Genomic DNA, 24,858 nt, shown 5'->3' with positions numbered 1-24,858 from the left:
ACTGATTAGGTTGTAATATACGTTTGAATGAGTCCCAGCTTGTTGCCGGCGGTCAGTTGAGGGCTGGTGAGCGTCTTGCTCGGGTCTCCACAACAAAATATCATATTTTGGGGGCTTCTCTTCTCGAATTAGCTTATCTAAATAACCAGTTACTGTAGTTGGCAACATTCTGTAAACAAATGTTGGTCGATAAGATACCAGACGTCTCTAATTATTGACAAGAGTTTAGTGAAAACCCAACCAGGACCGCCACGCCACGCCACGCCACGTCACACCACGTCACACCACGCCACGCCAAAAGATTGTGAGAATGTCTTAGGCTGCACCATCACTCCTACTGCTTAGTAATTTTAAAATGGACGGCCAGCGAAACTTATTTATGTGAAGTGATCAAAGAGGCATTTCATATATTTTTAACCACCCAAAATATTGTTATTTTCGACTCATATAATACATGTATGGTAATCTTCAGGTAAAACAACACCTGCTAAATATATTCTCTTACGGTGGAGTAATTGTCTATTCCTTATTTTACGGATATTAACATCGTTCTTCAGCAACATTTGTCTCTGTGTTAAATCTACATCAACTGGGCTGGGAGGCGTGGGCACATACTTCTTGTTAACACTACATAAAAGGTGACGTAAAGCAATCAAATCAAATCCAACCTAACCTAACCTAACCTAACCTAACCTACCCACGAAACGCTTCTCTACTTTTAGCGCTACCAACCACACGATGAGTATAAGGTGCACAATAAACTAGCCGCTGTACATTTTACTAAACACGTCCCCCCCACAAAAAAAATTAAGGATATATTTTTTGGTGAACGGGACTTACAACTAATTAAGAAACATGTAGGTATAATTAATTACTCCAACTGACCTTAATTAATTACTGTATATAAAGTTTTAAGCTTTTTTAATGACATTCAGTACCTCAAGCCGCACTAGACCGAGCACCAGAGTTCTAACTTAACTCCTTCAAATACTAAGGTGGCTTCTGGGTACACACCTTGTTCTGTCGCCAATACCTGTACTATAATTACTCTAAACCAATTTTACATCCTTGAAACATATTTCCTATTTCAATTCATCACACACACACACACACACACACACACACACCCTCGCCTGAAAATCGAGTTCTTTTACCCCAAAAACCTTCCCCCGGTCGATGACGTAACATATAGGCGGTCAGTTCCCACCTTATAAATTAAGCCCGTCTATCGCCCCGTCCACACCACCACCAGCCACTGTTCCTCACCGCCCTGTTAGTACTCTGCCAACGAATCTAAGTAAAGGTTAAAACAAAATCCAAAATGAAGTTAATGTAGCACATAGACTCGACTCCTTGAATAAATTTCTTCTCTTTTCACCAGTTAAAAGAATGTCTGAATAAGGGTGATTTTTTGAGAAGATGAACCAGGATATTAGCTATATTATTCTTACGACCACCACCTGGAGGGGAATTTGTTTTTAACATGTGTTGAAAATTATGACTTGTTCCAAATATTCCTCATGATGGTCACAATATGTATGTCACCTTACCTTCAAGAAATATATTGGATAAAAATATAAATATAAATAAAATCGTGAATTATGAAAATACAGGCAACGATCACAATAATAACTACGACAATAAAATAATTACAACACCTGAAACAATAATATGGTGATAAATAACGGTTGCCCTTCGAGTAACGAGGATGGCCGGCCCTAGAACCACCCAGGTGTGAATTTGTTTCGGGTGTAGAAGCTGTCGCCAACACAACAACCTGAGTTAACGAGCTGCATGTCCCAGTGTCAAGGAATAGTCCGAGAAGACCGGACAACTCGCCAACTGCACTGGCTAACCATTACCCCGGAATGCGATCCGTAAATCGATCAACATCCAGGTTCCCAACTGCTGCTGGGTAGACAGAAGCAAATGGCGTAAAGAAACTTGCCCACAGTTTCACCCTGCCCGAGGATCGAACCCGGGTCCACTCGCTTGCGAGGCGAGCATGCTGACCATTACACCACAGGCCGCCATAATATCATGATACAAGTAATAATAATAACAATAGCAACAACCATCACAACGATCTTATTACATTACAGAAGGTACAACACCACACACACACACACACACACACACACACACACACACACACACACAAGGACATGGTACAGGAGGACTTGAACACTTACACTCTGTCGAGGAGGTTGGTGAAGCCGTGAGCTACCATCATACAGAAGCCCATGGAAGGCATGTACAGTACCCGCTCCGCCACCACGAACCCGACGGGGAAGAAGAGGTTTGTCGCCGGCAGGAAGGGCAGCACCACGAACGCCAGTGCCTGAAGGAGAAAAAGAAGAAGGTAAAAACAAATGATTTAATTAGGTCATATATAAAGAATTATGAGTAGCTTTGAGGCTCTTAAGTAAAGCCAACTTCTTAAGAGGCCAAGTCCTGTAGTCTTCTGGGAGTCTTAAGTGTGTAAAGGATCAAATTCTGAGTCGTTGTGAGAGTCTTAAGAGTATGAGGTCTTAGAGTTGTACGAGTCTCAATGTGGGAAAAAATGGAACCTGAACCCTTAGGCATCAGACCCTGAACCCCTATGAAAGTCTCGGGGTTCAATTAGAATATCAAACCCTGAATTATCATGTTTATAATACTATTAATACTTTCATATATAAAATTTACTCATATAAAGTTTTCAAGTGTACAGTACAAGGTGTTGACGTGTACAGTACAAGGTGTTGACATGTACAGTATTCAAAGTACAAAAGTAAGGAGACAATGTAACACCAAACGAAACATTAACACAAGTTCAATGTCCTTAAATACGACCGACGTCTTGTAACACATAGCACGTTAATGTATCAATAATATCACCTGAAGATTAGACACCCCAACTAATATCACCATAACACAGCATGGAGGGGGGGGGTTAGGTTAGGTTAGGTTAGGTTAGGTTAGGTTAGGTTAGGTTGGGTTGGGTTTAGCTTAGATTAGCGTTAGGGTGGTTAATAATCATGTGAAATAACTTGGTATCTGATATTTAAGTAATCCACATCAATATAATTTTTGATATATCTTTAACAGTAAATAATAAATAAATACCATATATGTTATTACAGACTACATAATTTCAGAAGTGTACCGTTATGTAATACCAGTAAGATTATGAAACAGTTTAACCTGAATTTCTCTGTAATATTGACTAAAATTATATAAAAAAATGAAAAATATTATTCATGGCGACTCTCAAGTTAAGATACGTACACCTAGTTATACCTGGGTACACCTACTTACACCTGGATACACCTAGTTACACCTGGGTACACCTAGTTACACCTGGATACACCTAGTTACACCTGGGTACACATACAGTAGTTACACATGGGTACACCTGGATACACCTAGTTACACCTGGGTACACCTAGTTACACCTGGGTACAGTAGGTAGGTGTAAGTAGGTGTACCCACATGAACCCCAACACACTGAGAATTAAAACCTACGGCAATCACCTACCGAGTTCCAGTTAATCCCCTCCTCTCCTACCGAGTTCCAGTTAATCCTCCTGCTAAGAGTTCTGAAGCATCCTCCCACCGAGTTCCATAGCTAATCCTCCTACCGAGTTCAGTTAATCCCCCCACCGAGTTCCAGTTAACCTCCTACCGAGTTCCAGCTAATCCTCCTCAACCGAGTTCCAGTGCTAATCCCCCGCCTCGAGTTCCAGCAACCTCCCACGAGTTCCAGAGTTAATCTCCTACCGAGTTCAGTTAATCCTCCTACCGAGTTCCACCTAACCTCCTACCGAGTTCCACTAACCCCTCCTACCGAGTTCTGCTAACTCCTCCTACCGAGTTCCAGCTAATCCCTCCTACTGAGTTCCAGCTAATCCCAAGTGAAGTGGCGATTTAACGTAATCCCTACCTCACTTCACTTATTTTGAGTCGAAAAGAGGGTATTAAAATGGATTAAAGTGGATTATAGTGAAGCTGAAGAGCAGGATTTACAGAAGGAAGCGCTGTCGGGGATTATTTCGAGGATTACTGAAGAACAATGGCGTTGTTACAGAGAATTAAACGAAGTGAATTAAAAAAGTGGATTAATCTGGCCTACTGAGAGGATCAACAGCGTAAATGACAGAGGATCCAGGGGAGGATTACTGGGGGCAGGAGGTGAGAGGAAGAGGAGGAGGAGGAGGATGAGAGATGGAGGAGAGGAAGGAGGAGGAGAGAGAAGGAGGAGAGAGAGAAGAGAGGAGGAGGAGGAGGAAGAGGAGGAGAGAGGAAGTGTAGGATGGAAGAGGAGGAGGAGAGAGGAGAGAGGGGAAGGAGGGAGAGGGGAAGAGGAGGAGGAGGAGGAGGAGGAGGAGGAGGAGGAGAGAGGGGGAGGAGGAGAGAGGGGGAGGAGGAGGGAGAATTTCACATTGAAGATTTACATGAACAAAACGGGAGTAAATTACAGAGATATGACAACAGGAAGTAAAAGGCGAGGACCAGTTAACAGAATGGATCACATTATGTGTCAAGGTTACACTACACTAATAACCTATTAACAACAGTTCTAGAGGCAATACTACATAATTAGATATAAATTAAAAGCGTCTCGCCAATATTATACTCAGATACGCTGTTTATACTGGTAGTTCAGTTTAATATAAGCGGTTTCCTGATGTTTATTCAGGGTCAGCCATGTTTAAAATATAGACGATATAAATTCATGGTTAAACTGAACACTTTGTAGGTTCTTTAATCATTTTGGACACCTATAAACTAATTCAAGTGTTAAATTGCTCATACATTTGATGCTCATTTATTTCTTTGTTTTTACATTCCTACGATTATTACATTATGACATCTCTCGATATGCTCGCTTATAATAAAACCTAAGGAATACGGCGTTACAACTCTATAAAAGAGTTAAATTCAGGTGCGGCTGCCTAACCTTATTTGGGGCAGATTAGGTAACATCTGGGACGCTAAGCACTTTTATATATATTAATGTTTACTATGAGATTCCTACTTAGCTCACACTGATCCCCATGCTGAGTTTCACGCAGTGTTGTCACCAGTCTGTCCTGGTAGTACATTGGCATTCACTCCTTTGAATACTTCAGAGTTTTCAACACAACATTCAGATTCTGCATACACGAAAACATGGAAATCAACCCTGAAATCACCTGAGTTGATGAACACAATAATTTTTATGCCAGAAAGGAAGATCTGACATTCACATTTGGCGGCCATCTTCGAAAATGGCCGCCCTCTTCGAATTTTCAATGACCAATCAGATAAATTTGATAATTAACTCAAAATCATCATGCCAATTTTTATTCTTGTATCACAATTTCCAAGATTCCCTCAAAAAATTTACACTTATCATCTCCACTATAATAAGTTGACGAACTCGTGTAAATGTCAATGTTGTTACACACTTAAACACCATATATGATGAAGCGAAGTAATAACATTATCACATCAATGGACCTGAAATACCAAAAACAACTCATCTCAGACACACATAACTGAAGACTCTCCATTAAATCAGGTCACCAGTAACAATCATCAGGACAGGTGCTAGTTCATTTACCTGTATGTGTCCAAAACCTCACAATATCACCTACCTTAATAATGGTAACACGAGTCATTTACCTTAACCATTATAGTTGTTACAGTTTACTAATATCGAGCCATTGTAAATTATTTGAGTGATCTACCTGAGTAAGTCAATAAAGGGATCAAGGTAGGTTAAGGGTGCTGTTATATACCTTCTGTTACAGCCGTCACCAATGTTAATCTGCCGGAGACAAACGACCAATATCTCTAACCTTCAGTGTTCATAATATTCAAACTAAGCTCTTTAATACAACACTATGGTTTTATACACAATATATAATACTCACAGCAAGCCTTATCACCAGACAAAGCTTAAGAAGGTAATAATAACAACTCGTAATTCCTCCTTAGCTCAGCAGCTGGTGTGTGAGGGTGAACTGTGAGTAAGTGGTCTCATAACCCAGCAGCTGGCGTGTGAGGGTGGACTGTGAGTAAGTGGTCTCATAACTCAGCAGCTGGTGTGTGAAGGTGGACTGTGAGTAAGTGGTCTCATAACTCAGCAGCTGGTGTGTGAGGTGGACTGTGAGTAAGTGGTCTCATAACTCAGCAGCTGGTGTGTGAGGGTGGACTGTGAGTAAGTGGTCTCATAACTCAGCGGCTGGTGTGTGAGGGTGAACTGTGAGTAAGTGGTCTCATAACTCAGCAGCTGGTGTGTGAGGGTGAACTGTGAGTAAGTGGTCTCATAACTCAGCAGCTGGTGTGTGAGGGTGGACTGTGAGTAAGTGGTCTCATAACTCAGCAGCTGGTGTGTGAAGGTGGACTGTGAGTAAGTGGTCTCATAACTCAGCAGCTGGTGTGTGAAGGTGGACTGTGAGTAAGTGGTCTCATAACTCAGCAGCTGGTGTGTGAGGGTGGACTGTGAGTAAGTGGTCTCATAACTCAGCAGCTGGTGTGTGAGGGTGGACTGTGAGTAAGTGGTCTCAAAGCAACTCAGCAGCTGGTGTGTGAAGGTGACTGTGAGTAAGTGGTCTCATAACTCAGCAGCTGGGTGGAGGATGGACTGTGAAGTGGTCTCACACCCAGCAGCTGGTGTGTGAGGAGGACATAACCCAGCAGCTGGGTGTGAAGGTGACCGAGTAAGTGGTCTCATAACCCAGCAGCTGGTGTGTGAAGGTGGACTGTGAGTAAGTGGTCTCATAACTCAGCAGCTGTGGTGAAGGTGGACTGTGAGTAAGTGGTCTCATAACTCAGCAGCTGGTGTGGGGTGAAGGTGGACTGTGAGTAAGTGGTCTCATAACTCAGCAGCTGGTGTGTGAGGGTGGACTGTGAGTAAGTGGTCTCATAACTCAGCAGGCTGGTGTGTGAGGGTGGACTGTGAGCTGGTGTGAGGGTGACTGTGGTCTCATAACTCAGCAGCTGGTGTGAGGCGTGGACTGTGAGTAAGTGGTCTCACAACTCAGCAGCTGGTGTGTGAGGGTGGACTGTGAGTAAGTGGTCTCATAACTCAGCAGCTGGTGTGTGGACCAGGAGTGAGGCTGGTGTGAGGTGGACTGTGAGTAAGTGGTCTCATAACTCAGCAGCTGGTGTGTGAGGCGGGACTGTGAGTAAGCTCCAGCAGCTGGTGTGTGAGGGTGGACTGTGAGTAAGTGGTCTCAGTGGTCTCTACAACTCAGCAGCTGGTGTGTGAAGGTGGACTGTGAGTAAGTGGTCTCTACAACTCAGCAGCAGTGGTGTGCCCAGCAACTCAGCAGCTGGTGTGGTGAGGTGGACTGTGAGTAAGTGGTCTCATGAACTCAAAGCAGCTGGTGTGTGAGGATGGATCACCAGAGTAAGTGGTCTCAAGCAGCTGGTGTGTGAGGGTGACTGTGAGTAAGTGGTCTCACAACTCAGCAGCTGGTGTGAGGTGGACTGTGAGCAAGTGGTCCACAACTCAGCAGCTGGTGTGTGAAGGTGGACTGTGAGTAAGTGGTCTCAACTCAGCAGCTGGTGTGAGGGTGAACTGTGAGTAAGTGGTCTCACAACTGCAGCAGCTGGCTGGTGTGAGGTGGACTGTGAGTAAGTGGTAGCAGCTGGTGTGTGGTGGACTGTGAGTAATACAACTCAGCAGCTGGTGTGTGGAGGGTGAACTGTGAGTAAGTGGTCCCATAACTCAGCAGCTGGTGGTGAAGGTGGACTGTGAGTAAGTGGTCTCTAACTCAGCAGCTGGGTGTGAGGTGTGGGACTGTGAGTAAGTGGCCCCAGATAACACTTATCAAACACAATGGGTCATCTGAACATTAGCCCCAAAGCTCATTTCACCTCAAGATTAATCTCACCTCTAATGGTAGCTAATCCAAACCAAACCAAGCCAAACCAAACCAAACCAAACCAAACCAAACCAAACCAAAACCAAACCAAACCAAACCAAATCAACCAAACCAAACCCAACCCAACCTAACCTAACTCCAACCCAACCCAATCCAAACCAAACCTAACCCAACCCAACCTAAAAACCAAAACCAAACCAACCAAAACCAAACCTAACCTAATCTCCATCTCATCTAATTCCATCCCAACTCTAATCCTTCCATCCTAACCTAACCTAACCTAACCCAACCTAACCAAAAGCATTACTGAGAAACACAACCAGTTTTTATGACACATATTCACGGGTTACTCCAAACTGGTCCCAAGTTATAATAAAGCTTAGATAACCTGAAGATAATCTCCCCAGCTTATTCCATCTGATGATTTAACACCCTAATGCTATACCTGGGGGACCTAGGGTAAGGTAGGGTAGGGTAGGGTAGGGTAGGGTAGGGTAGGGTAGGGTAGGGTAAGGTAGGGTAGGGTAGGGTAGGGTAGCTTGATCAACCATTATTGAATGGACGGACAGACAGACAGAGACAGATGGGCAGACAAAGAAAGACAGAGGGACAGACAAAGAGACAGACAGAGACAGACGCAACATTCACACTTCCCAAGCTCACCTATGCCTCCCCCACCTGGTCTTCCTCCCTAAATGCCACACAACGTAAACACCTAGAAAAAGTGCAAAAGAGGAGCGTGTATTGCTTTCCTTCCTACTCCATACATCGGCGAAGCGTCAAACACACTGACCCTTTCTTTATTCTCACTGACCATCACCACGACCATCTCAAATTTGGTAAGAAGCTTTACACCACCCCGACACCGGTTCTCATTTACCACCTGAGATCCCTAGCTCGAGAATTGCTGTTCGACACACAACCGCATCCAGCAGCCTTATACGAGCACGAACTGATCAAGTTATAAGAACAGCCCAGTCCTCATTGTAAAAAATTTACTAATAATCTCAGGACAAACCAGTGTATTCCATCACTCCCAGCAAAATACCGCCTTACACTGCCTATGTTGAAAAATGCCCTGTAGTTTGAGCTTTTCCCCATCTAGTTATTATATGTCTTATTTGTGTCACTTATGTTACTTGTATATTATTTGTAATTCGAAACCCATTCCCCAAATATGTAACTGTATATTTTCAGCCTTCTGGCTGCCAAGCTCTTTCAATAAACCGTTAATTATTATTATTATTATTATTATTATTATTAAATCACGATCACTCATAATGAGATTCAGGCGAGCTAATACCGGTAAGACGCGAGAATGAAAGACAATCATGAGAAAACTGAAAAAAATTAGAAAATTAAAACAAAAAAAGAGACAAAAACATAAAAAAACGAAAAATATGAGAAAAAACAATAAAAAATAAAAAACGAATTACTAAGAATCAAGAAAAATATATAAAAAATAAGAAGGATTACACAAAAGGATTTTAGATGAACCGCCAGAAAATCCCGGCCAATCAGAGGGAATTACATAACAACCCCGAGTATTAGGATGATTACTGAAAATCCCAGGTAACAGGGGATTAATGAGGAGTATTGACAGATATGACTCTTGAGGAGATTTAACGAATATTAATGACGATTTAAAGAAGGATTAACGCGAATTATTGATAATATTTCAAGGATTAACGATTATAATTGATAATCACAATGGGATTAACGCAATTTACCAGTATATATAATGAGTTAGTTAACGAAAAGAATGGATTTTTAAATGACTTGTTGAAGGGATTAACGATAATTTTTCCCATGATTTATGTGTATTATCGAATATTGATATAATTAGTGAAGGGATTAATAATAATTCCTGATACGTTTGAGGATTAGTTAAAATTATCATAGATTCGGAAGAGATTTAACGAGGATTACTGATAATTACTGAAAGGATTAAGAAGAATTACAGATATATATTTCGTGAAGGGATTATCTAGAAATAAATTAAATCCTCACTGTATTATCATGTATCATCAGCTGGTTAAAGTCAACGAGACATCTTCAGCTGGTTATTGCCTACCAGGTATCCCCAGCTGGCTCTATACTATGAGTTCTCAGCTGGCTACAGTCAACCAGCTGTCTTCAAGAATAAAATACAATTTACTTACTCGCCAAAACAATATTCTGTACAATATAATGAAACAAGTGAGAATTAAGTACCTCTGATTATTTCACCTGATAATTAAATGCCTTATCGCTTACCTAACCTAACCTAACCTAACCTAACCTAACCTAACCTAACCTAACCAAACCAAAACAAACTCACCTGAATAAAACCAATCATTAACTAAGCAATATTTACAGGTGCTTCAGACAAGAACACAACGGGAGAAGTTTCCAGATGAACACACGACACCAGGAAATACAACTTAGGGGTGTAATATCAGGAGAGAGAGAGAGAGAGAGAGAGAGAGAGAGAGAGAGAGTCATAACAGGTAAGCAGCCACCTCCCATGAGACATATTAAAAGTTATAAAGTGGAGGTAATTAAACCCTAAGATGCTGGAATAATATTAACATGAGACTCCCAAACGTATCATTTATGTTGCCCAGTGAACTTTACGATAACGTGAGATGAGGTGATTGTTATCTTGAGAGGCCATGTATGTTATCCCATGATGGTTTCAAGAAAGTTTACAGTACATGATAACTTAAGATGACATATGGGGAAGTATACATAACTTAGGACACCATAAGGATGTATACATGTTATCTTGACACTATAAGTAGATATACAATACATGTTATCTCAAGATGGCGGAGGAATGTATACATGTTATCTCAAGATGGCGGAGGAATGTATACATGTTATCTCAAGATGGCGGAGGAATGTATACATGTTATCTCAAGATGGCGGAGGAATGTATACATGTTATCTCAAGATGGCGGAGGAATGTATACATGTTATCTCAAGATGGCGGAGGAATGTATACATGTTATCTCAAGATGGCGGAGGAATGTATACATGTTATCTCAAGACACCTAAGGATGTAAACATGTAATCTTACGTCATTAACAAAAGTTATATGTTATCATCAAACAAATAACTGAAAGCCTGCCTGTTATCCTGGCTACAAACTGTGGATAGGGGCGTGGGGTGTAGGGGGGGTGTGTGGAGGTGTAGGGGTGTGGGAGGTGGGGGTGTGGGAGGGTGTAGGGGGTGTGAGGTGTAGGGGGGTGTGAGGGTGGGGTGTGTGGAGGGTGTAGGGGTGTGTGAGGGGTGTAGGGGGGGTAAGGTCAGGTGTCGGGTGGGGCGTGAGGGGTGTAGGGGGTGTGGAGGGGTGGGGTGGGTGTGAGGGGTGGTGGGGTGTGTGAGGGTGTAGGGGAGGTGGAGGGGGTGCAGGTGGAGGGGCTGTGTGGGGGTGGAGGCCATGGGAGGAGGGGCTGCGTGGGGTGAGGGGCTGTGGGAGGTGGAGGTGTGAGGCGTGTGGGGACTTACCATGATGATGACCTGGGCGTGATGGCGGTGAGCGACGAAGAGGGCGTGGTAGGAGAGCTTGGTGAGGGCAGCAAACACCGCCAGCGTCCCCAGGTTCCTGTAAGACACACGGCAATGTCTAGTTAGTTGCTATTAACGCCTCCTGTACACACACACACATACTCAGACACATACGCACATATAAATATACATACATACATACACAAAGCTTAAAATAAACAGTATGGTGGCAATTTTAAACCCTGCAGTGACCCGTAAACAACACCACTATAATGACACACTATAACAACACACTATAACACTATAATGACACCACCATCCAGTTCAGTTCCTTCCCTCAGATCTACCTGGCTGTGTCATCTATTAATTAACTCACTATTTTTCCTACTACAGGTAACCACTAAAGATACTAATTAATATGCAGTAAAAATAATATTCGATTTATTACTTTTTTTTATTATTTCTCTCAGTTATAATGAGAAGCCTTATCACACATTTATTACTAATTCTGACTATTACTGGATGGTAAAAAAAAATAGTAAAATTCTACCACTCATAATTTTATTTTTTGGGGGTATTTTGTCTAATGAACCTTTTAGTGTTTCATGCAAATGTGGCGGCTTTTACAGAGTTAATTGTCTTTACACACATCCAATAAACATTTTTTTGTAATAGTGTTTATGGATTCGATGCAAAGAGATTTTTTTTTCAATGACAATATTTATGATTTTATTTCGTTTTCTTTAGTATTTTTTTAAGGTCATACTTAGTTATTTATCGTTTTTCTTTTTTTCTCTCAGGTTACATTTTCATATTTTTTTTCTTTTGATATTCTTCGTTTTTTGGGTCGTTACCATTAGGTGAGAAATGGTTATAATGACCGACCTGGATTTTTAGAATGGCTCGGGGGGTAATTATGATAATGACAGTAGTAATTATGATAAATGCCACACACACACACACACACACACACACACACACACACACACCTATCCCATCCCCCACACCCCTATACCCATCCCCCACACCTATCACAGCGTCCCTACATCCATCCCAACGTCCCTACTAATCGCCATACCCATTCCAACATCCTTACCCATCCCTACACGAATCCCAACCACACCATCTACACCCTAACCCATAACCTGTGACGAGCGGCTCTACAGCGTCTTACCTGAGGTCGGTGAAGGAGTCAACGAGGGGGATGGTGCCCATGGTCCAGTCACAACAGAGGCAGGAGGGCAGGAGGAGCAGGCCCGTGTTGACGCTCAGAAGATAGTTGTAGCTAAGTTGTCTCGTGGGGGTCGGTGCTACGCTGGCCGGGTTGTCGAACCTGTAGGGGGTGAAAACAAAGGGGGTGTGAGTAAGGGGTAGGGGGTGATTAAGGGTAGGGGTGAGTAAAGGGTATGGGGTGAGAACACAGGGGTGATAAGGGGTAGGGGTGAGTAAATGGTAGAGAACACGGGGTGAATAGAGGATAAAGGGAGAACACGATGGTAATTAAAGGGTAAGGAGTGATTTAGTAAAGATAAAAGGGTGATTAAGGGGTGAGCAAAGGTTAAGGGGTGATTTATGGGTTCGGTGACGGTTAGTGGGTGAATTAAAAGGATGAGTAAAGAGTAATGGGTGACTTAAGGGGATGAATTAAGGGCAAGGGGTGATTTAGGGGGATGAATAAAGGACAAGGGGTAACTTAGGGGTGAATAAAGGGCAAGGGGGAGACTTAGGGGCGAATAAAGGGCAAGGGGTGACTTAGGGGTGAATAAAAAGGGCAAGGGGGGTGATTTAGGGGATGAATAAAGGGCAAGGGGTGATTTAGGGGGGATGAATAAAGGGCAAGGGGTAACTTAGGGGTGAATAAAGGGCAAGGGGGAGACTTAGGGGCGAATAAAGGGCAAGGGGTGACTTAGGGGTGAATAAAGGGTGACTTAGACGGGTCAGATAGGGTGATGGCAGTGACAAAGGTCGAGCTGAACGGGTAACTACACCGTCAGTTGTCAATAATGTTCAAAATATAATACAATAATGTGACAGGAAGTTATATACACAAGATGGCGTCACTCAGGGATACTTTAGACTAAGTTTGGTTTAATAAGATAACTTTGTTTCAGTATGGTTCGCTCAACGTGATTCAAGTTAAGTTAGATGAGGTCACATTAGGTATGAATTAGTTAAGTTAGGTGAGAATGGCCAGTTAAGGGGTTAGGTTAGGTTGTAAATTTTCAGTTAAAAGATCAAGTTAAGTTCGGTATGCGTGACCAGTTAATGAGTTAGCTTAGTTAAATTGAGTGTGAGTAGCCAGGTAAGAGGTTCGTCACAATGACTACCCACCTGGTGAAGACAGGTAGCTGGGCCCCCATCACGTGGACTCTGGCCAACATGAGGCCCAGCGTTGTGGCGACCAGCACGAAGACTCGAGGGGCCATGTCTGCCAGCCAGGGGGGCACTGACCCCTTCCCGGAGACCACCCCCTCCCCAAACTGAATCAGCTCCCATCCTCGCACCTGTAGGGAGAAGAGGAGTACTTTTGACACCTGTGACCTGTGACCTTGTAGTAACACCTTTAACTAGCTTAATTGAACTTAAACTTATAACTTATAACACTAGGAATCGCTTCTCTTGTATACATAGAGTAATTTAGAGTAACAGAGATGTATTACGCAATATATTACACTTTGACTATGGTAATTATTGGATATATGAAGATGATCACCTGAAGATTCATCCCACAGATCATTTCACCTGAATATTAATCACCTTAACGCTACCTGGGGGAATTAAGTTATGATAGATTAGGTTTAGGATAGGATACGTTAGGTTCAATTAGGTTCAGTTAAAATAGGTTAGGTTCGCATTAAGTTACGTTAGGTTAGGGTAGGTTAAGGTAGGTTAGGTTAGGTTAACATTAAGATAGTTAATCTCCAGGCGTAATAAGCTTAGGAAAGTGAATCTTCAGGTGCACAATTAACACATAACTTACAAAAAACATCAAAACATCTCAATCACTCACAAACGTTCCCTAAAATTATAAATTTTTTTTTTTACCCTTCCTGAATAAACATTGCCCTGAGGTTATAATCACGTAATACACAGTAATTATGTTAAAAGTCTCCCCAGTAAATATGACGGCGTGTAGGAAGTTAATCCGTCATAACAAGACCTTGGAAAGAGGTGACCAGTTCCTTAACAAAGTGAGGTTAAATAGCTGGTGAATTAAAATAGTACAATATACGCCTAATATACCTGTGTTATTTTATATACGCATAATATTATACCTGTGTTATCTTATATACGCATAATATTATACCTGTGTTATTTTATATACGCATAATATACCTGTGTTATTTTATATACGCATAATATTATACCTGTGTTATCTTACTACCAGGTAACTCACTGTTTTACTGCCACACTGTCAGATAAAAGGCAAACAATTACAGATAATTATCCCGAGAAAAAACAACAACTTTATAAATAAAAAACATTACGGGATAAAAGTTAAGAGTTTTTCACCCATTACCCAATACAGGTGAGACAGGTAACACCCTAATGAGTGTTTAAGATCAAAAAGTTAATATATATAGATAAGCTATTCGAAAAAAAAAGATTATAATATTAACCCGTTTAAATTATTTCTTCATGCATGGAGTCGTGTCTTGTTTTACCCATCAATTCCGAACAACTTAAATAAAAGAATAGGTACAAAAATAATAACATGATTACCTACACTAATACAAAGGAAAATAAATAAATGACAAACAAATAAAAATACAAAATAAATAAAATAAATAAATAAATAAATAAATTAATTAATTAATTATAATAATAATAATAATAATAATAATAATAATAATAATAATAATAATAATAATAATAATAACCTTGAAATTATTGATATTGAAACAGTTTATTTAGCCAGAAAAATACAGAGACGATAATAATAACAATATTGACATGGCTGAACTAGTTGAGAGCCCCCCCCCCCCCCCGCACCACCCGGTAAAATATATAAATTATTTAAAACTACATACAGTAAATATGACCATGAAAGTGTAAAATATTTTCATGGTTCCATCTTGATTAAAAATAATAAGTGTCCCTCCCGCGAGCGTCAACATACAGCCTCCCAAGGACCCATTCTCTTTAATCCTGCAGCCGTGGCCAGTTAGACCCCAGGGATGCCCAGAGCTACCACCACTACTACCACTACACGTCGTCGCAAGAAAGAGAACCTCCTCCCATCTTTCGCCCCCATGTATCCTTTTGTGTGTGTGTGTGTGTGTGTGTGTGTGTGTGTGTGTGTGTGTGCGTGCGTGTGTGTGTGTGTGTGTGTGTGTGTGTCTCCCCAGTGGGTGCTGTTGGGTGCTCAAGGCAGGAGGAGGGGAAAGGAGGGAGGGGAAAGAGGAGGAGGAGGAGAAGCAGGGGAAAGGGTGGGGGTGTAGGAAGGGGAGGAGGAGGAGAAGAAAGAGGATGGATGAGGGAGGTGATGGATGAGGTGGAGGAAGTGAAGAAGGAAGAGGAGGAAGTGAAGAAGAAGGTGGAAGGAGTGAAGAAGAAGAAGGGAGTGGTGTAGGAGGAGGAGGGAGGGAGGGGGTAGAGAACGGTAGGTGAGGCAGGAGAAGGAAGACACAATGGCTGCCGGGACACGACCAGGAAGGGGGAGAAAACTTTGGCGCCGCCGTGGAGAACTATTGCCTCTGGCCCTCCGCTGACACGTACACAAAGCGCCAGAGAAATATACCACTTACAAAGACACCGCCTCGCCACTGTTTGCCTCGCCAGTGTTTGCCTCGCCAGTGTTCGCCTCGCCAGTGTTCGCCTCGCCAGTGTTTGCCTCGCCAGTGTTCGCCTCGCCAGTGTTCGCCTCGCCACTGTTTGCCTCGCCAATGTTCGCCTCGCCAGTGTTTGCCTCGCCTGTATTCGCCTCACTAGTATTTGTCCCACTAGTGTTTGTCTCTTCAGTATTTGCCTCGCCAGTGTTCACCTCGCCAATATTCGCTCGCCAGTGTTCGCCCCTAATAACTACAACAAAGTTATCACAGTAAATGGTGTCCCGTCCAAAGTGTGTACAATGAGAACCATTAAGATGGGGTATTATCTCGCGGTAAATTTATTGTTTGTGTCGAAAAACGAGAATTGGAGAAGAGCGATAAAAACCTGAGCTTCAAAAATGGTAAGTAACTTGGATAACATTGAGATCTGGTAATCCAGCTAAATTCACCTAATGATTAAACGCTCTACCTGGAGGTGTTAGGTTAGCGTTCACGTGATCCAAACGTATTGTGAAAACTTATCTTGAAAACAACTTCAGACGAAACAAACTATTCAATTCGTGGAAAAATATACGAAAAAAAAATTAAAAATAAATCTGGGAGAGTAACTAGACCGGATTAACAAACGAGTCTCAAAATCTGATACAAATCGGTGGAAATGTTGTCAAATCGGTTCTACTTTCCGAATAACATGACTTTATCGGTAAAATATCAGACAAAATCAGTTCCCAGTCACAACAATAGGGTACACCGCATTAAGGAATTACTACATACGTGTTCCATGGTTGGTTCTGAATCTGTTGGGCCGTTCTTGAGATAACATGCGGACACGAAGATTGGAAACAGAAATAGATTATCTTGGAAACAGTAAATGAAACAAATAAGTGACCTGAACTGTGAGCTGCCAAACGGACGATCATTACCTAACCGACTCTAACATAATATTAACCGGACTTAACGATAACCTAATCTAGCCTAACCTAATCCAACACTAACCTAACCTAATTTAACGTTAACTAATCTAAAGCTTACCTAATTTAACGCTAACCTAACCTAACAACCTAACCTAACCTAACCTAACGTAACCTAACCTTATGCCAACCCAACCTAACCTAACCTAACCTAACCTAACCTAACCTAACCTAACCTAACCTAACCAAACCCCCTGTTAGCGTGAGGGTTTTTAATCACCAGGTATTATAAGCTGGAAGAGCGAGGGATCAGTCTTGAGGTGATACAATATTTCACATTAATATATAACGCGACCATCACCATAATACGTGTGATACAGTCCATATGATAATAAATTAATTAAATAAACTATGATATTAACGACAAACAGGTTGACGCATATTGGTGTTTGTGTACGATCCTGTCCTTGTTGACTTGTTGATTGTCTGTATGTTTTCTGTCTCTGTCTGTGTGTGTGTGTGTGTGTGTGTGTGTGTGTGTAATAATTAACGGTCTCTCTCTCTCTCTCTCTCTCTCTCTCTCTCTCTCTCTCACAGGGGGTACAGTAAGCGTTGTTTATATCTAACATCACTTTTAATTACATTTAATTCGCTCATGAAAATGCCAGCGAAGATTTAATGCCGTCATCCTTTACCCGAAAGTGAGTGTGTGTGTGTGTGTGTGTGTGTGTGAGTGTGTGTGTGAGTGTGTGTGTGTGTGCGTGTGTGTGTGTGTGTGTGTGTGTGTGTGTGTGTGTGTGGTGTGTGTGTGAGTGTGTGTGTGTGCGTGTGTGTGTGTGTGAGAGAGAGTCACATGAAATATTACAGCATTACGTAATACAACTGAGCATTCTTAAAGTGAGACCTAAAAATTACAGCGTGTTACGACAACATTACAGCACATCAAAGGCAGACTCAAACGGTATATCCAAGATACATCAGAATAATACAGTCTTAGATACAGGTACAGCAACTAGTAGTACTGTAATTCTCAAGACTGATAAGAGTCATAAAAAAACAGGTTCATGTATATTGTAAAAGCTCAAAAGAGAAGATCAGATATGCCTGTGGGCTCGTTAGGGCAGTGCGGACACAGCATAAAGTAGACGAGGCATTTAGTAGGTATTGTGATCGGCACTGCACTCGATCGCCTTATCGTCCCCAATTGTTAAGCTAGGTACCCATTCACAGTAGGGTGGACCGCGGGTGCCCGGACGTGAACCAAGGACCCTTAGGATAAGAGGTAAAAGCTGTTGCATCCTTAAATAATATAAAGTACAGGTATGTTATCATTAGCACATATACAGGTATAAAGTAAAGGTATAGATCTACACATACAGTACGATTAGGTTCGGTTAAGTTACGTTAGGTTTGGTTTGGTTAAATTTGCCTCTCACACACACACACACACATACACACACACACAGTAATGGTTAGATTAAGTTAAGTTAAATTCATACCCACACAGTAGAGAAGTCACCAAGGATCCACATTTTCAGATTATTTCGTTTAACTTCATTCCCATCTTAGCAGCGTCCCTAAGAGCGCCAATTAGAAGGGTCGGCACACCATCAACAAGAGTGAAACTTAAATGAACGAACCTTTACGAATCTGAGCGTCACCTCAAAACCGTCTTAAACAGAAGGTATAATTAAAAGATGAGGAAAAACACAGGTGAAGCAGAATAATTAATCTCACAGGTAAGACTTTGAATAAAATTGTGTTCAAGTGAACTTTTGGGGAATGGGTCGTTTAATATTATGTTCAGTGACTTTGGAAGGAAGGAAGGAAGGAACGAACACACACACACACACACACACACACACACACACACACACACACACACACCACACCACATTTTAATTAAAGCCTTCACTACAGAGCTTCTTTGAGGTTGCCTAATAAAAGCCTTCTCTCCCTCCCTCCGTGTCTTCCCTTCCTTCCTTCTTATCCATTCCCACCCAATCCTCTCTCTCTCATGGTAAACTAAAGTTCACCTACACTTCTAATTTTAACAATGTCACTTTTAATAATTTCCTGAAAATGGATAAAAACGATAATAAAAAAATATACACATTTTAGTATAATTTTAGTGTAAAATATAATAAATACAATAACATCCACTATATCGAGAGAATACAAAATTAATGTGAGCTTTCCAATTTTAAACAATTATTAAGAAAAAGATTTATCAAAGTAACTGTTTTTTTCCTCTGGGTCATTGTCGTGAAGGTGCGTGAGTCTGTTAGAAAAGTCCAGGGCAACAGACACACAGTAGAAACTCATATTGAAAAGGCCCTAACCCCTTAAACACAGCATCTGGGTGTGGAAGGTGAAACAAACTGGGGGAGGGGAGGAGGGGAGGGGGAGGAGGGGAGGAGGGGGAGGGGGATCTTCACGTAATCTAAGGTTTAAAAATAAATAAATAAATGCTAATTATATTCGTATACACACATTGACAACTGAGCCACAACAGATGACCTTCACTAATCACATGTAAACAATTACCTGTTATAATTCATTAATGTTTTAAGTGATTTTAATTATGGTTGTATATGGAGGTTGGAATTTCCTCATTAAAATAGGTAGGAATTTTTATTTTTCTCTCTCTTTCTCTTTTATCTCTTTTCTTTAATTACTCTCTCTCTCTCTCTCTCTCTCTCTCTCTCTCTCTCTCTCTCTCTCTCCATACACTACTTTTTCCTCCTATAATTAATACTCAAGAAACCTTTGTCGTTTTCTTTTCACCCACTTTTATCTCCGTTATTTATTGCTTCCTCCTCCTCTTCCCCCTCAGTGATATACACATCCTTCTCTCCTCCTCATACGGATATTTCTTCACATTCTCTCTCTCTCTCTCCTACGCTTCCCACAACCATTCATAACGTGGACTACTTGACCACTGATTCTTATTGTTATTCTTCTGCCTTTCTTTTTCTTCTTTTGTCTCTCCTTCCTCTTTATTTATTATGCTTCTCTGCGACCAATTTTTATTCTTGTCTTTATTTTTTTTCTCAATTAGTTGTTGTATTTTATATTAATGTAATTTTTTTTTGTCGTTGCTATTATCTTCAAAAAGTTTTTGTTGTTGTTGTTGTTGTTGTTTACTTGTCATTATTAAGTATTCATTATTCGTCGTTTCTCTTATATTTCAATCTTCTTTCTCTAATTCCTTCGTTCTTTATCTACTCTTTACTCTCCCTCTTCTTCTTCTTCTTTACCTCCCCATCATCATCGACCTCCTTATCTTAATTCCCAATTCCAGGTAGGTAGTAGATTCCCAATTTCCAGTCTCACTTACATTCCTAATCCCAGTTTCCATTCCCATTTCAACCCAAGTAAATAACAAATACCGGCTCCAAATTAACAGTCTGGTTCCCATTCCAGCTTATGTAAATAGCAAATTATAGCTACCAATTCCCATTCCAATTCATGGAAAAAAAATCCTCCTATATAGTTGGACTCCAGACTCCCTCTTCCCAATTTTGAATACCATTCCAATTCCCACTTCGGGAATTGGAATGGGAATGTAGGAGAAGCCCTGCCGACTCCCTCCCCTTGCTGGATGTGGTATAGGAGTTCCCACTTTTTAAAACCCAACAGGAATATTGACTGGCAAATCGGTTTTACCTTTTATTTTTAATTCATTCAACAAATCACTGAGTTACGGTCTTCCCATTTTGTTTTTATAATGGTTAACCTTATGTCCTGCTTCTTATCTTCTATGTGTTTTTCCTCTTCGATGTTCATAGTGTTTTTTTTGCTTTGGTATAAACATTCCCCCCCTCTCTCTCTATATATATATGTCTGTCTCTCTTCCGTCTCCCTTTATATCTTTCTTTATCTATCTATTTCTCTCACCATTGTACCGCCATCTTTAAGACCATCTCCCCACGCAAGAGTCTCCTAGCCATTCATCTCCTCTCCCGGTTTCTCTTCTTTATCACGCCTTTCCTTCCCTTCCTTATCGGCTTTTATGTTCACCGTCTCATCGCCTGACGGCTATAATTCTTAGTCAATATGGCGACCGGCACAAAGTATAACGTCATTGCCTGTTTGCCATTCACAGTATCACGTAACTCTCTCAATGTATGACGTCAGTAATACCACGTTAGGGCACCGCTTCTTGTCCGATCAGCGAAGTTAACCATTGGGTCTGGTTAGTGCCTGGATGGATGACCGCACAGCCCTCACAACACCAGATGCTGTCGGTATTAAGGACCTCTACTGGAAACAGGCTTCCCATGGCCTTGTCACCTGTCCTTGGTTAAATTCACTGAATATCATTTTATTGTATTTATATCAAAATACAGAAAGGTAATGTGTTAACAGTATTTACCTTCAACCATTAACACTTTTAATACACCGTTACGGAGCTAAAATTTGAAACAAATAAACACAAGATACTAATAAGTTAAAACACAAAAACGAAGACAAAAACCCGAATTACACAAGAGATAAAATAGCAAAAATCATTAGCCCCGGGACAACAGATGATGGTAGTAGTGTACTGTCAGGGTGTCACGGGTAATTAGGGACGACTTCAGCCCACATGAGCACTTAGGATAGAGAGAGGAGGGTAGGGAGAGGGTAGGGAGAGGGGGCACGGGAGAGGGTTCAACTTTATCATTAACAAAAAATTACTTAATCCAGATATCATATCGATAATTTTTTTTTTTTGCTATTTTTCAATCAATTTCATTTCTTTCTGTCGCTCTTTCGCCTTTATTAATGTGTTTTGTGTCATCATTATCAAGCATCAATTATATATCTAAGAATTTTTTCACCTTTCATATTTTTTTTTCATATTATGTCATTTCGTATCATTAAGTGGTGATTTTTCCAGTGGGTGAGTGGATATAGCATTGGCAGGGCACCCCAAGTCGATCCAATTGTGAATGGGTAACTGACTTATAGTTGAGGAAGTGTAGGTGGTCGAGTGCAGTGCCATACATTGCCTCCCTGTGTAACGGAAGCTTGGTGTCCAGTGTGCTATATCCGCACTGCCTCAAACTAACCGTCAGGCGTAAGGATCCACTATATCACCATAATTCAGATCATAGTGTCGTCAGATTATAGTTTCGTCAGATCATAGTGTCGTCAGATCATAGTGTCATCAGAACATAGTGTCGTCAGATCATAGTGTCATCAGATCATAGTGTCGTCAGATCATAGTGTCATCAGATCATAGTGTCGTCAGATCATAGTGTCATCAGATCATAGTGTCATCAGAACATAGTGTCGTCAGATCATAGTGTCATCAGATCATAGTGTCGTCAGATCATAGTGTCATCAGATCCATAGTGTCATCAGATCATAGTGTCATCAGATCATGTCGTAATCATAGTGTCGTCAGATCATAGTGTCATCAGATCATAGTGTCGTCAGATCCTTAGTGTCATCAGATCATAGTGTCATCGAATCATAGTGTCGTCAGATCATAGTGTCGTCAGATCATAGTGTCGTCAGATCATAGTGTCATCAGATCGTGTCATCAGATCATAGTGTCATCAGATCATAGTGTCATCAGATCGCAGTGTCGTCTAGATCATGATCGTCAGATCATGAGTGTCGTCAGATCTTAGTGTCATCAGATCATAGTGTCGTCAGATCATAGTGTCATCAGATCATAGTGTCATCAGATCATAAGTGTCATCAGATCATAGTGTCGTCAGATCATAGTGTCGTCAGATCATAGAGTGTCGTCAGATCATAGTGTCATCAGATCGTGTCATCAGATCATAGATGTCGTCAGATCCATAGTGTCATCAGATCATAGTGTCGTCAGATCATAGTGTCAATCAGATCATAGTGTCATCAGATCACAGTGTCATCAGATCATAGTGTCATCAGATCACAGTGTCATCAGATCCTCAGTGTCATCAGATCCTAGGCCAATATGATCACCAGACAGGTATCAGATCAATGTCATCAGATCATAGTGTCATCAGATAAGTGTCATCAATCATAGTGTCATCCAGACTGAGTGTCGTCAGATCATAGTGTCGTCAGATCATAGTGTCACAGATCATAATCACGACCACAGGCGCAGATCATAGTGTCGTCAGATCATGGTGTCGTCAGATCAAGTCGCAGATCATGGTGTCATCAGATCCTAGTGTCATCAGATCATAGTGTCATCAGATCATAGTGTCGTCAGACGTGCTCAGATCATAGTGTCGTCAGATCATAGTGTCATCAGACATCATCAGATCAAGTGTCACCAGATCAGAGTGTCGCGACCAGGTATCAGCAAGTGTCGTCAGATCATAGTGTCGTCAGATCATAGTGTCATCAGATCATGGTGAATCAGATCCAGTGTCGTCAGATCATAGTGTCATCAGATCATAGTGTCGTCAGATCATAGGTGTAGATCATGGTGTCGTCAGATCATAGTGTCATCAGATCATAGTGTGTCAGATCCTTAGTGTCGTCAGATCATAGTGTCATCAGATCCACAGTGTCAGTCATAGTGCGTAGATCATATGTCGTCAGATCATAGTGTCATCAAATCATAGTGTCGTCAGATCATAAGTGTCATCAGACCGGCATAGATCCATAGTGTCGTCAGATCATAGTGTCATCAGATCATAGTGTCGTCAGATCATAGTGTCGTCAGATCATAGTGTCATCAGATCATAGTCATCAGATCATAGTGTCATCAGATCATAGTGTCATCAGATCATAGTGTCGTCAGATCATAGTTCCAGTCCAGATCATAGTGTCGTCAGATCATGTGTCATCAGATCATAGTGTCGTCCAGATCCTTAGTGTCATCAGATCACAGTGTCTCAGATCATAGTGTCGTCAGATCATAGTGTCGTCAGATCATAGTGTCATCAAGATCATAGTGTAGTCAGATCAAGTGTCATAGATCCTAGTGTAAATCAGATCATAGTGTCGTCAGATCATAGTGTCATCAGATCCATGAGTGTCGTCAGATCATAGTGTCGTCAGATCATAGTGTCGTCAGATCATAGTGTCGTCAGATCATAGAATCAGCAGGTGTCGTCAGATCATAGTGTCATAGATCAGTGTCGTCAGATCCCGTGTCATAGATCATAGTGTCGTCAGATCCTTAGTGTCGTCAGATCCTAGTGTCATCAGATCATAGTGTCATCAGATCCTTAGTGTCGTCGCAGATCATAGTGTCATCAGATCATAGTGTCTCAGATCTATTGTCGTCAGATCATAGTGTCGTCAGATCATAGTGTCGTCAGACTCATAGTGTCGTCAGATCATAATCGTCGATCATAGTGTCATCAGATCATATGTCATCAGATCATAGTGTCATCAGATCATAGTGTCGTCAGATCATAGTGTCATCAGATCATAGTGTCGTCAGATCACTAGTCGTCAGATCATAGTGTCATCAGATCGCAGTGTCATCCAGATCATGATGTCGTCAGATCATAGTGTCTCGTCAGATCATAGTGTCATCAGAACATGGTGTCAGTCAGATCATAGTGTCGTCAGATCAAATAGGATCGTCCAGATCATAGTGTCGTCAGATCATGTGTCGTCAGATCATAGTGTCGTCAGATCCTTAGTGTCGTCAGATCATAGTGTCGATCAGATCATAGTGTCGTCAGATCATAGTGTCGTCCAGATCATAGTGTCGTCAGATCATAGTGTCATCAGACCTTGATGTCGTCCAGATCATAGTGTCGTCAGATCATAGTGTCATCAGATCATTAGTGTCATCAGATCACAAAGCCATCAGACCTCATAATAATCGTCAAATCATAGTGCCATCAGATCACAGTGTCTCAGATCATAGTGTGA

General features: G+C 41.4%; 1 protein-coding gene and 1 non-coding gene across 2 annotated transcripts in view; both read right to left on the bottom strand.

Moving 5' to 3' along the window:
* LOC121872555 (protein O-mannosyl-transferase Tmtc3-like) overlaps window positions 1-24,858 on the bottom strand; it is a gene marked incomplete at its 5' end in the record, with an annotated part of 150,091 nt that overhangs the window by 89,087 nt on the left and 36,146 nt on the right. The window contains 4 exon segments of the mRNA XM_042375361.1: window positions 2,193-2,341; window positions 11,352-11,448; window positions 12,526-12,684; window positions 13,683-13,855. Of these exon segments, the coding sequence (XP_042231295.1) occupies window positions 2,193-2,341; window positions 11,352-11,448; window positions 12,526-12,684; window positions 13,683-13,855 (578 nt within the window).
* Window positions 1,957-2,030, bottom strand: Trnaa-cgc. The gene has a single exon. It is a non-coding gene; the product is annotated as a tRNA-Ala (tRNA).

This window comes from Homarus americanus, unplaced genomic scaffold (assembly GCF_018991925.1).
Source record: "Homarus americanus isolate GMGI-L3 unplaced genomic scaffold, GMGI_Hamer_2.0 scaffold39155, whole genome shotgun sequence".
NCBI lineage: Eukaryota > Metazoa > Arthropoda > Malacostraca > Decapoda > Nephropidae > Homarus > Homarus americanus.
Note: the sequence above shows the minus strand (reverse complement) of the source record. Positions and strands in the feature narration are given on the sequence as shown.